At 41.6% G+C, this 14427-nt stretch overlaps 1 protein-coding gene across 1 annotated transcript in view; it reads right to left on the bottom strand.

The window, feature by feature from the left end:
* Positions 1-9247: 9247 nt before the first annotated feature.
* LAMC1 (laminin subunit gamma 1) overlaps positions 9248-14427 on the bottom strand; it is a 140048-nt gene continuing 134868 nt past the window's right edge. Inside the window, exons 27-28 of the mRNA XM_047076880.1 lie at positions 12562-12661; positions 9248-10977 (exon numbers count right to left, since the gene is read on the bottom strand). Of these exons, the coding sequence (XP_046932836.1) occupies positions 10721-10977; positions 12562-12661 (357 nt within the window). The 3' untranslated portion in view covers positions 9248-10720. The remainder of the gene's footprint in view (positions 10978-12561; positions 12662-14427) is intronic.

The following is a 14427-nucleotide window of genomic DNA, read 5'->3' as shown; positions in this document are numbered from 1 at the left end:
GAGCCCCGTGTCGGGCACTGTGCTGACAGCTCAGAGCCTGGAACCTGCTTCGGATTCTGGGTCCCCCTCTCTCTCTGCCCCTCTCCTGCTCATGCTCTGTCTCTCAAAAATAAACAATAAAAAATTTAAAAATAATAAAAAAAATAAATTTTAAATAGATTTAAATTTAAAAAAAAATTTTTTTAAGTTTACTTATTTATTTTGAGAGAGAGAGGGAGAGAGAGAGTCCCAAGCAGTCTCCACACTGTCAGTGGAGAGCCTGATGCAGAGCTCGAATTCACACCCTGTGAGATAATGACCTGAACTGAAGTTGGACGCTTAACCGACTGAACCACCCAGGGGCCCCTTCACCTACTTTTTAGGAAGGCTTTTGCCTTCCATAAGAGGAATGTTTTGATTAATTAACCAATTTGACATTTACATAATAGAGTTTCTTAGTATAAGTTTTAAGCATGGAGAAGAGTCAATATTGATTGTCTCTAACACTGTAACTAGCACAGACACATTCTGAACTTCTGTCTTCCCAATTCAAAGAGCCAACATAGCAAGCGTAGCTGAAAGTAAAAATGATGCCTGGTTGAGTCCAACACCCAGACTTAAAAGATATAATCATTGAAAACCAATACACAGCACTCTGTGACTCTCTAGCTAGCATCAGAATCCCTCGGAGGGAGCTTGATAAAGCCCAGATTACCCTCTCACACTTCTGCCCCTGAAATTGTGGATTCAGTAAGTCTGGGTGGGGTCTGAGAATGTGCATTTCTAAGAAGTTACCAGGTGAGGCAGCCATTGCTGACCCCAGAACCTCACTTTGAGAACCATTCTAGGAGCTCTAGGAGCTGTTCTGAGTCCACAAACGTAGGTGAATATAAACTTCATCTTAATACATATTCAACCCTCATAAAACTCAGCACAAAAGCATAATAAAGCCTATAGTAGTTTTTGCCAGCTCTTCCTCAGAGTCGAATACACCAATAGACTACCAGTACTTTGGTAGTTACCCCTTTTGGTCTCAACATGGCAAGATCTTTCTAGTTTGGGCTCTGATTAATGGCTAAGAACTTTTATACAGCCTCAATAAACGGAGTTTGAAATAATGAAATAATTTGCCATGTTATCGGTCCTTTGACAGACAATAATAATCAACCAAAAACTGAAATATGGAAACTGAGCACATAGAGCATCGGAGTCTTCCCTGTGATTAAAGACTACAGTGCTGGGGTTCTGGAATGTCTTCACACAGGGAGCAATGGATGGGAGAGAAACTCAACCACTCAATTCCACATCATTGAATTCTCTGTCCATGCATTTTTATATCTGGGTCAGTGTCCTCAAGCCTATTTCCCATACCATATTCTCCTCAACATAGCTAAAAGTTATACCTTTTCATACAAATATAATTTGTCCTTCCCAGACTTACCAAAAAGAACAGTCCTGAGCATTCAATTATTTTAATGAAAAAATCAATATATTATTAATATATAATGTTCCTATGTATCTGTTGACCAACATGCTTACATATTCCTATTTATAGAGATATGTCTTCCTTTATTTTTGTACTATTATGTTTTTTGCTGCCTCCCCTACTTACATTTCTCAAAGTAGGAATAATTGCCTTTGTCACAGTGTAAAACTCATGGGTACCAGTACCAGGGCAGCTGCAAGAGCAATGAGTACTCCAAAAATATTTGTCGATGATGCATAACACAGGCCCTCATCTGTGTGGAGAGAACAGGCCATGCACCCTAAAGCCAAGTAGCCTAAAAAACAATTTGCTTGAAATTCAATGACACTTTTGAGAGTGTTTGCATCAATACGACCCATTTTTGTTGTTGTGCTTATTGTTGTCTTTGGCTATTGGCATGTGGAGAATTAATGAAACCTAACTTTGCTCCTTAGAGAAGTGGCTGGCTCCAGGATTATGGCAGAGAAAGTACGGGATGAGCCTGAAATGTCTTCACGTGCCAAAAATAAGACAATGCTCAAAGAATGAGGGAAATTATCAAAGGGTCACAGGGGTCAGCTTTAAGGTGCTCCCGTTGGCCAAATAAAGGATTTAAGGATCAAAATAAATACCAAGAACAGCATATTGAACTCATTAAAAGGGGAATCCATGACTCTAACATGAATGATATAAATACATATAAAAAGTGGAGGAGGAGAAAAATCTCTACCTCTTAGTATAATGAAAGTCTCCATTTGGCAGCCATCATCAATGGATACTAAAACTAGTTTGTAAAAGTGTTACGGAATAATAGGGTATTTATAGTCACGAAGTATGTCCTCATACTTATTAATGACAAGGGGTAATGGAATAACTTTACAATGTAGAGATCTGGGAGGAATCACCCCAATCAACTGTCAAAGTTAACATTGCCAGTAATGACTTTGACAATGTATTGAAGAGAATTCAACATCATTTCTATGATCTCCCTGTCAAAGTGCATAACCTGAATCCAATCAAGAGAAAACATCAAACAAACCAAATTGAAGAGCATGCTACAAAAGAACTATCTGGATTTTTTTTTTTTTTTTCAGAAAATACAAAGGAAATTCAGGAACTGCTCCAAAGTAAAGGAAATAGAAGAGACATGACAAGTGAACACATGCTTTCAGATTTTTCTTTAAAAATATTTTTTAAATGTTTGTTTATTTTTGAGACAGAGACAGAGCATGAGTGGGGAAGGGCCAAAGAGAGGGAGACACAGAATCCAAAGCAGGCTCCAGGCTGTGAGCTGTCTCAAACCCACAAACTGCAAGATCATGACCTGAGAGCCAAAGTCGGACACTTAATCGACTGAGCCACCCAGGAGCCCCAGATTTTCTTTTTTCATAAAAGGTGTTCTTGGGACAAATGGTGTATTAGTTTCCTATGGCTGCACAACAAATTATCTCAAATTTAGTGGCTGAAAACAGCACAACTTATTACTTTCTATTTCTGTAGGTTAGAAGTCTGACAGGGATCTTCCTGGGTTAAACTCAAAGTGTCGGCAGGGCTGTGCTCCCTTCTGGAGGCCCTAGGGGAGAGTCTATTCCTTGCCTTTTCCAGCGTTTAGAAGCTGCCCACATTCCTTAGCTCCTGCCCCTGCCTCCATCTTAAGCCTGAAATGATAGGTTGAGTCCTTATCCCTTTGCATCATTCTGACCTCCTTTTCTGCCTCCCTCCTCCAATTATAAGAATCCTTATGATTACATTGCCCTGCCCAGATAACCCAGGATAATCTATTCCAAGATTGGCTGATTCATGACCTTAATGACATCAGAAACCTTAATTCCCTCTGTGGTGCAACCTCACACATTCACAGGCTCTAGGGATTAGGATGTGGACATCTTTGGGGGCCATTTATCTGCCCGCTGCAAATGGTGCAATCTGAATAATGGCTGTAAATAAGATAATAATGTTGTGTCGATGGTAATTTCCTGAATTTGACAATTGTGCTGTAGTTATGTAAGAAATTTCCCTTTAGGAAATATACATTGAAGTATTTACGGGTAAAAAGGCATCATGTCTGCAACTTAAGATAGTTGTCTCTTTCTACACAGAGAGCAAGAGAGAGAGCAGAGAAAAGGCAAATGTAGTAAAATATTAACATTTGAGAAATCTGAGTAAAGACTATCGAAGAACTTTTTGGCTATTCTTGCAATTTTTCTGTAAGTCTGAAATGGCATAACAAAAAATTTTAAATGTGATCTTTATAAATCTATTTCTAATATACTTTGTGGCATATTGTTATGAAAGAATGTTCATTCTGAAGGATCTTTAAAAATCTCTTTTGAAGCTTTCAGGACATTTTAACAAGTTGTTTAATGACATTGCTTGCAGTTAATTATGAATACGTTATACACTGGGCAGTCTTGATTGTATTATGAAAATAAAATCAACTATCCACACTCCTATTGCCCCATAGCTTGGGTATCAAAGCTGAGTATTCTCATTTTGTTTTAAAATTCGGAATTTAAAAAAAAAATTTAATGTTTATTTTTGAGAGAGAGAGAGAGTGAGAGTGAGTGAGGGAGACAGAATCTGAAGCAGGCTCCAGGCTCTGGACTGTCAGCACAGACCCCGACGTGGGGCTCAAACTCAGGAACCATGAGATCATGACCTGAGCTGAGGTCAGATGCTTAACTGAATAAGCCACCCAGGAGCCCCCAGTATTTCTTTAAAAATGGGGTCTTGAAAAAGAAGGTGTTTAAAGGCAGGCAAAAGACTATAGTTAAGTCTTCCACCAATATTAATTTCTTAGTTTTGAGAAATGTACCATGGCTTTATCAGATGTTAACATTAGAGGAAGCTAGGTGAAGGTAATGTTGGTGAGCCAGCTTTATGTTCCTATCCCTGACTCTTTCTTAAAAGGAAAACACATCAAAATCACGAGAGAATAAAGCAACATGCTAAAATAGTGCTTAAGGTGATGGAGCAGCAAACCACGGTTGCGTTTCCTCATTGGTCAAATGAAGACCCTCATCAAATCAGGGGCAAATCAAAGAAAACATTATGAAAGTACCTTTTAAAAGATCAATATATAATGCAAGATATCTTGAGAGTGTTAGTCCTTCCCCAGTCTTTCAGAAATGTAAGCGGAGGGGGGAGCCTGTCTGAAATCTATGTGGCAAAACTCATCTCTCTGACCAGGTCCGAGCCTCTGTATCAGCCCGACCGAGACAGCACAGATAGCAGACTGTCTGAGCCAAGAGTGGTGAGCAAGTTGTAACACAAATGTCTCTGACCGCACTAAACATGTAATCACTGAAATCATGTAATCACTGAAATCATAGCCGTTCCTCCCGAGCCTTTATCTCGGACGCTGGCTCAGCAACCCAGGAACGTGTAATCCACACTAGGACAGCACATCTTCCCCAGACATTTCTGCTCATGACTGGACTTCAGCTTACTCTGCACTAACCTCAACTTAGAAACCATGCTCGGGAAGAAAGAAATGCCCATGCAAGGAACGGCTGGGATCAACTGACAGAGAAGAGTAGGAAAATTGGATTCTACATCCTAGAAGGCCAACACAGAATATTCAAAAAGGAGTTGCATTAGAAATTCTTAACACTGGTTTCTATGGCACAATTTGATGACTGCGTTTGGTTACTGAAAGAACAAAGGATCTCAGTACAAGGGCGGACACCATGGGCTCAAAAGCATCAGTCTGAAGTTCAAGTAGAGTTTTCTGTTACTAGCCATGGTGAAAAAGAACTATGGGAGGATGGAGAGGTGTCCTCGAAGGTATGACCAGCCACGTTTCCTGGAGAATCACTTGACTTGGACATACTCATGGGAACAATGCTGTATCAGAGGGTTACATTCTTGATCGAGGGCCTGATGCTCAACTTTTTATAGAAATAAATACTATACTGAATCATAAGCAGTATCTGCATGGCCTAGATCACCAGTCTTTCGAAGGTACATATGCAAACAGGATGAAACACCAACCAAGCTGTTGAAGTTTACCAGGCCCATTCCCAGGAGTTCAAGAAGAAAAGGAATTCATGTTACAATGTGGACCAGAAGCCAGAGATATGTACAAAAGGGGCTGTGGGTAAACTGGCAGACGCACACTCACAGTGTTGGGAACGGCTGGAGTGAGGCTGGGATGCAGAGCAACGGGCCTTGTAGACTGAGCCACACCAGCTGTGTGTGCCGGCCATTCCGCCGCTTGGTGAAAGAGAGCAGTTTTGCTTCTATTCCTGCAAATCCCTCCCTAGATGGGGGTATCGAGGGAGCAGAATGACGCTGGCAGGAGGGCACAGAGGGCACTAACAAGTACCCATAAACCTCCCTCTCCGCTCAAGTAACAGAAATGGGAGAACAGGCAAATGAGAGAGGCTGGTTTTACTTTTAGACCATTTTGACAACCCAGTGACGACTACTGCTGGATGCCTCCTGGCCCTGGGGATGTGGACATGAACACACAGATCCAGATTTGGGGGAGTACGAGGGAGGTTGGGGGAAAAGGTGGGGGAGAGGCACCTGCCCAACAAACAGGTGTCCAAGGGCCGTGTTAGAAGCCAGTACGAGGCTAGGCTGGGAGGGATGGTGGACACAGGGAAGGACTGGCCAGTTTCAACAGAGGAGGTGACCCCTTGGCCTCTCAGGCTTTCCTGGGATGGAGCGGGGAAAGAAAGAACATGGGTGGGAGGAGAGTTAAAGAAATGACATGGAGGTGTTAGAAGAACACCTGAAATGATGAGGTTTCTCTTATTTGAATTCCCAACCAGGAACTTCTTAGCTTTTTATTTGACTTCTGCTAAATATTTCCCTTTCTTAAGCATATAATTAATTTCTATTTAGAATATCGTTTGTGTAGAACAGAATCATTCAGGGGACTCGGTACAAATATAAGGCAGGCACGCTAGTTGTTGACTTCTGAACCGCTGGAGCCTCTGATAGATTTACTAGGAAGTTTATTTTTCACTCCAGTGATTAATACTTCATTAAAACCTGCTTAGTGTGAACAGGCAAAATTACCTGCTATGTCCAATTGTCTTGTTTCTATTCCATGAACTATGGACCTGGAGATATTTGATCTTTCCTTGGGATGGGTCCTCCCTCGCCCTACGAAGCCAGTACCATCTGCCTTTCTACTTCATGGCTTTCCTGGGTGCCAGAGGTATTCTTGAGACTCTCCATGTGGAGCTTACTGAAGTGAGCTGGGGAATTCAGATTTATCAGGGTTCAAGAATGCTTATTTAAGGAGTACACCTTTGGGGATATTTTGAATCAGATTATGTGGATACCAACTTTGGAGAAACCCCTGGCCCTGAACTAACAAAAGGAATGAGAGGAATTTTTAAATCCCATTCATCACTCTGACACAGTAGCTACAAAGATGTATTTGCATTTGAATCGGCCCCTACAATCAGGGGTTAAGAGCAGGGGATGTGAGAAACCTAGTAACGAGTGCCCTCTAAAGCTCTCTCTGAGCAAGTCCAACTGAGAACAGAGTTCAGGTTCTTCACAGGTATCACAGTTACAAGGATGTATGACTGGGAAGGTGCCATGTTGTCCACAAGGACTCAGGGCCACAAACGAGCACAGAAGAGCAAACTGAAGCCTTCCTGCTGTGTCCCTAGTTCTCCAACTCTTCACCCGGCCTTGGGTTACTCCGTTGGTCCACCCCCCAGAAGGAGTGAGGTACAAGGAGCTACTTCTGGCCTGCCGGTTCAGCACATTACTTCCTTTTTCTCTTCATTCCATTATGTTTGAGAGTGTTTTCCATCATCTGAAGAACCCCCTTTAGCTGAAGTTATATGCATATTTAAAGGGAGAAAGACAACTTGTTACATACCGCTGCTAACTTAAGACACCCAAATAATTTTAAGAGTCTCGGGGTGGGGGGGGGGGTAGTCTGGTAAATGGCAGCCCACAGGCCCATGACTGTTTTTGGACTCCAGCCATACTCATTTACACACTGGTCAGGGCCACTTCCCTGCTACAATAGCATGGTAGTTGTAATAGACACTGTATGGCTCACAAAGCCTATAGTATTTACAATTTAGCTCTTTAGAGAAAAAGTTTGCCTACTTCTGGGCCACACCAAAGTATCCCTATCTGAGAGGGGTAAATATAAATATATGTATATGTACTTACATATGTTATCTGTACACAGAACATATGCACAGATACATATACACCCACACGTACATCACACACATTATACAGATACATCTATAAACATGTACATACATTATACAGATATGTACACACAGATACATTATACAGATACACACACACACGTACATACGCACATTATACAGATACACATACGCACACATAGATACATTATACGGATACATACACACACATATATACACACATATTGGATTGTTCTCAAGAAAATAAGTCACCCCAATAAGATATTATGAGCAGCTTTCTCTTCAACCTTTTAAAACATCCTGTGTCCCCAGTACCACACTCAGGCCACACCAAATATAATGGGTTACAAATATTCAGATTTTATTATAAATAAAATACTGTTTTTTTTTTTAACATAAAAAAAATGCCAAGTGTTGCATTTTATTCACCACCCTGGAGAGCAAGACTGTAGAGATTAAGGCAAACAGCTAAAGTGAAGGCACATATAAAAGGGCCACAGTTGGAATTAGAAGGAACAATTCCAGGGAACAGCTGTCTGTGTCCCCTGTGACACCCAGCATTCCGCAGCAGCCACCCTGTCGATTTTATGATGTAAAATACAGATAACTGGAACTATACAATAAAATCATGTATACCGCAAGAGTGTAATGAAGGTATTGCCTTATAAAGAGCTTTTATTTTAAAAATAAAATTCTGTTTAAAAATATACTACACAGATGGAAGAGGAAAGCAACAAAACAAAATGAAGAAAAAAACAAAAACCCAATTTTCACTGTGGCCTAAGACTTACTGGTGTGTGAGGCTGACCCATGGGCCAGAGGGAAACTATCTTGGCAGTCTATCTACAGTCATTGTCCTGTAACCTTGAACAAAATGTCTCTGTTAGGATGTGGCCACTTAATAAGAGGAGCTGGCTAGGGAACACTGATGTGAAAACTTGGCAAGAAAGACCCGCGCCTTGGGCCACAGTAGGAGAGGCCGGGGAGAAGCAGCAGAGGGAAAGCGAGGGGTATGCCAAGTCGAAACGCTTGTAGTCAACTCCGGTATGCACGGAGGCGGAAAGGGGAGAACGGACTGGCATGACTGCTCCCATCCTGTCTGTGCACACTGTCCCTGATGCCCTACGAGCACTCAGTGATCGTGCACTCCCTTATCAAAATGACCCATCTGGTTCAAAGTGTCAGGGCATTCCTAGCTTGTTCCTGGCTTGACCCACATCGATGCTGAAGATACCAATGGGCAAAATGTCCTAATCCCACCATGTTCTGTCAACCTGACATACCTGCCCTGGAGCGGGCATTAGGAACGACAGCATGCCGCAGTTTAAGGTCACAGGATTGCAGTGGAAGAGGGTGTGAGGTACCTCTTTTGAGCGGCTGTGTGTGGCAGGAAAGCAGGTCAATATCGACATTAGGAAATGAAGATGCTGCAAACACAAGGCGAGCAGAGCCACGGGGAACAAATGCAACGCAAAGAATTGCAGGCGGCAGGGCAGGAGGTATCCAGACACGTTGTGCCAGTGAGGAGGAAAAATGGAGGGAAGAAGTGAACAGACAGTGCCATTCTAGGAATAGGACCAAGTATATTTACATAAATTCCTTACTCTATAATCATGATAAACAAAAAAAACACATTCACACAAAAATATAAATTTGAAATAATTAATAGCACCAGTGTGTCAGATAATAGTTTCTTTCCCCCCGCTACGCAAAGTACAAAGTTGCATAGTGTTAAAGGCTATATATGAATCTCAAAGGTGGGCTGGTAGGAGGGAGGGGTTGTGTGGCAGGGAATCGTCACACTGTGATCTTGCAAGAAAACCACAGAGCTGAGGATCAAAAGTTGAGAAGCCAACGAGGCAACTCCACCGATGGGTCTCCCCTCCACACTTGGAGGGAAGGTTTAGAGTGGGTTTAAATCACAAAGTGCAGGAGCTAGATGGTGTTGGCAGCTGTGTGAAATACTGAGTGCAAGTATTTGCCACCAGGATTTGGCAAACTGTTTAGAGAGATTCTAGAAGTTGGGAACGTCAGAAGCTAATTGAGGATAAGGGTCAAAGGCGTCATCTCTCCCCAGTGGAAGAAAAACGGGTATGTGGGATCCTGACAATACAGGCTGCATCTAAGTTTCATCCCTTTGCTAGGAAAGACTAGGATGAGGAGGCTTGTTCTGTGTGTGTCTGTCAAGATCTCAGGGACCAACTTCTCTCTACCGGATTAACAGCACTAGTTCCAAGACTAATGTACTAAAAAAAGCTCTAAGAATTGGTTTGATTTTGAAAAAGTCTTTAGTGGTTATCATATCCCTATTACTTCTGTATAAATTCCATTTATAGGAATATCAGAAGATGTCTATGGTGAGTGCAAGCTGCCCATCCAGATTTATCAGCTGCCCAAAGATCTGAAAAAAGTTTATCTTCCTAGTCAAATTATTAACATACAAGAAAATGTTCAGCCTACTTCTGCAGCCTCATTCTCCTGGAGACTGTCATAAATAATTGCATCCTTACCCGTGGATGGCTCAGCGTCCTATACTCAAAATAGCTAAAACAACTGATGATGGCTCTTGACATTCTAAATGACCAATACCTTTGGCACAGGATGTTTATTTCCTTTTGCTTAAAAGAAGGAGGGGTAGTAGATGGAGGTGCATTTTCTTTATCGATAGACTGGATATACTGGCCATCACAATGCTACTAGTGGTAGCCAAACTTTTCCTTCATAGAAACAAGAGTACTGAGACTGAGGAGTTCTGTTGGTATCAGTGAGAAGGGGAGGGCTACTTGCTCAGCCCTGGCGGACAATGGTTCCCACGAAGCGTTTACGCCACCGTACGATACCGTAAGGTGCCACGTCCTCACGCAACTCGGAAGGGAAAGTGTGGGTAAGGGAGTGCCTTCCGTGGAAGAGAGACTATCAGATAAAACCCTTTGTTCCCGATTCATGATATCTGACTTGTTTCTTTTTAAGCTTTGTGAATTTTCCTGGTTCGAAAGGACAGTGGTGGAGAGCAGCAGAGAAGTGGGGGTCTGAGAAATGTCATCTTTGTGTTAAGGCACTCTATGGCCTCACAACGGCTCCCTGGTCAGGGGGTGCTGCCTTCCAGCCCTACGCGATGACGCTAGGGCTTTTCAATGGACGGGGTGTTGAAGCAGCCAGACGGTAGGGTCTTCTTGATGTCTTCCAGATTGCGAATGTCCTTCATGATCTCCTCGATATCTCTGTTATAGTCCATGATGGCAGCCTCCTGCTTCCTCGCTTCATTCTCCAGGTCAGATACTTTCCTGTCTAGATCGCTGACTTTCATCTCATCTTTGGCTTTGTTCAGGGTACCTTCAATCTCATTCAGCTTGTTCAGGTCCACTGTGTCCAGCTGCCCTGTAGAGTCGGAAAGGACACAGAAGGAAATGCATTCAGTAAGAGTTATCACATTACTCCACAAGTAACTCCACTCACCTCTTCTATAAACACAGACCCCCAGCCACCCCCAAGCAGAGTCGGCCTGCATGTGTGATGTGTAGACTGTTCGTGTTGTGCAAGGGTGTGGTCAATGCAGACCAACGACAAATGCTGACCTTGCTAAGTTAGGACAGGTCAGAGCCTATACATAACGGATACTGGGCTGGATAGTTTTTTTCTCTGAGAAAACAGTTTTTGTGAAATGCTTTCTAAATACACAGGTGCCGTGTTCAAGACTTTAAGTCTCACTTGTGGTTTTGAAGGTCATCTGATTATATATATAAACATAAAAATGGCAATAACTGTTATCTGTATGCCATTTTAATGCCATCTGACGAACATAAGAATCTTTAAGCTGAACTCTAAGCCCTCAGCTCTTAGATTCCAGGGAAGCTGCATTGGTTTTGGGAGTCATGTCCTGCCTTTAGGAGTTAGACACTACTTGGAGTCCTCCTATGGAAAATGGCCAGGGATGAAATGCTGAAATAATTTCAGCAAAAGCTTCACTTTAAAATTAGCAAGAAAAAGAGGTTTTTTTTGGAAGGAATTGCTTCCATAATTAATGAGAGCAGACAGCCACACGGTGATCAGCACGTTACGCATACTGTACTTGATTAAATTCTCACGAGACCATCTTATGCCAGTGATTCTCAGATGTTAACTCATTTGCCCAAGTTTGCAGTTTACAAGGCAACAAAACAAAGATTCCTACCCAAGTCTGAATAACTTTAAAATCTAGCTCTTCCCACAAAAAGCTACCTCCTCTAGCTTCCTGTCATTTTAAAACACATCTGTTAGCACATTATTATTTTTGGTATTTGAGACAGATAAAAAATATACCTCCCCCCCCCACCTCCCCCTGCTCCAAAAGAAAAAGTGACCAAACCTTAAAGGCTGGCGAATTAAAACAGAATGCCTTGCTACAAAGCTGTATTGGCTGGATTGTTACCACTTTATAATGAAGGCTTGTGACAAAAGTACATCTGTCCTATAATGAAGTCTGCTCCCTATTGAACTAGATTAAAAGAGCATTTCAACATGCTCATATTTCCTTATTCTATCAGTAAGAGAATAATCAAATAATCTGACTCTTTAAAAAACTGTCAGATTATCCTTTTAATTAGCAAATGAAGAGAATTCCAGGCAATGAAGTCATCACCAGTTTAAAGTGTTCTTTTATTCTGCCACTGAAATCCTTCACTCTAAATCTTTTAAAGACACTCTGCCAGCAGAATGAGCTATTCAATGTATCATAAACATCGACCATAAATGAGCCACTCTGGCAACCAATCTTCCTAATTTTAGAAGTCCTGGTCAGAGTCCAGTACTTAGATCATATGCCACGGAAGAAGTATTTGTTGAATTAATACAACCTAAAGTCACGTTTCGGTTCACACAATACTCATGCTGTAATATCTGCTTTTGTGACAACTATACCAGACCCCAAGAACAAACAATGCACAAAATTGAGATCCTGCCTAAAATGGCTCTCCAGCTACTTACCCAGCTGCTCCAAGAGGTCATTAATCAGGTTGAGGAGGCTGGTGACAGAGTTTTTGGCTTTTCTGGCATTGATCTCGGCTTCCTGAGCAGCCTGTGAAGCCTGTACAGAGAGAAGGACAGATGAAAACAACAGTCCCAATGGTGTGTCTTCATCTTCTTGAAATGAAGAATCAGCCCCTAATCAGCCAACAAGTCCAATTTTCAGATGCTTTTTTCCTAACTCATGAAACTATAATCTCTCACTGTAGGGTTTTTTTTTTTGATCCTATCTTTATGGTGAAATGTTATTATTTTTAATTCATATGACTGTCATGAGTAGGCAGTCCGCATGCCTACACTGAGTGTATTTGTATTTCAAAAAGACCAATATTATTTCCTTTCCCCACTTTCTCACTCAAGAATACACAGTATATTCATAATATAATTCATCAAGCAGAAACAAGTTATTTTTAAGGATGAGTATAAAAACTACATTTTAGAACTGAAATATGTCCTTCAGGACACTCTTAGAGACTTGACTATCTTAGAAACTTGATTAGAAATGTTGTATTCTCAAAAAATTTTCATAAGCAAGTGACACCCTCTAGAACACCCTCGCCCCCTGCAACCACACGTGCCTGTGCGCACACACGGGTGTGCACGTACCCACACAAACTGGGGCAATACAATTTACATTTTTTAAATCAACCAAAGGTAAATATATTTGGGAAAGTTCCATGAAACCTGAACAAATACACTGTGCATGAGTCATGGGAAATGGCAATGGAAGAGGAAGTGTCTAAATATCAGAAAACAGATGCTCTCACAAATAAATCTAGCCAGGATATAAATGAGTGGCTTTGAGTTCCCTATCACATGATTGTTTTTCCTAGTTTTTGGCTCAAGATAATGCAACGTTTTTGGATAGAAACAATGTAGGATTTTTAAAAAGAAAAAGAGGAAAAAACCTTCACAGATAAATGATTAATCTCTGTTGAAATCACAGCCATTCTTAGTCTCAATAGGCTTTTCTGTGTGTACACCAGGAGAGGGTAAATGACTGCTATGGCCTGTGGACAGCGACACTACTGCATTTAACCTGTGGTCTCCAGCCTCCTGTTCCAGGACAACTGTAAGCTTTGCTCTTCTGGTTAAGGAAAGTATTTAAACAAAAGTGGCTTGACGCTGTGTCTTTCAGGACTGACGTAAATGTAAGTGGGACAGTGTATGTGAGGGTGCTTTGTGTTCCTTGGAAGCTATTTACCAAAAGAAACAAAAGATGGATCCACTTCCACCCTTTGAATTGAATCCATACCCTTCCTTTGAAGCTCATTAAGAATATATCCTTTTCCTTCTTTCAACAGTCTCTGAATCTAATGTTCTACAACCACATTAAAAATGAAATCTAGAGATGCTCAGCACATCTGAGAAACAGATTTTTTTTTTTACTATATAGTAATTTCCATTTCAGCCATAAACTTTGCTACAGAAAATTAAGGCAGTCCAGGGGCGCCTGGGTGGCGCAGTCGGTTAAGCGTCCGACTTCATCCAGGTCACGATCTCGCGGTCCGTGAGTTCGAGCCCCGAGTCAGGCTCTGGGCTGATGGCTCGGAGCCTGGAGCCTGTTTCCGATTCTGTGTCTCCCTCTCTCTCTGCCCCTCCCCCATTCATGCTCTGTCTCTCTCTGTCCCAAAAATAAATAAACGTTGAAAAAAAAAATTTTTTTTTAAAATAAAAAAAAAAATTAAGGCAGTCCAAAACAAAACCCAAAAAGCACAATAAAATTAGGTATTTGCAAAGGGATGCTTCCTGATATCACTTCCCTAGAGTCTTCTTTGCCTAGATAAACAGGATCATAGTTCTCCTTTCTGTCCCAAGGTGAAAATG

The sequence above is a fragment of the Lynx rufus genome, unplaced genomic scaffold, assembly GCF_022079265.1.
Source record: "Lynx rufus isolate CCGP_SWC_20201006 ecotype Redwood Valley unplaced genomic scaffold, mLynRuf1.p SCAF_15, whole genome shotgun sequence".
Lineage (NCBI taxonomy): Eukaryota > Metazoa > Chordata > Mammalia > Carnivora > Felidae > Lynx > Lynx rufus.
The sequence above is the reverse complement of the archived record's forward strand: the minus strand, read 5'-3'. Positions and strand labels throughout refer to the sequence as shown.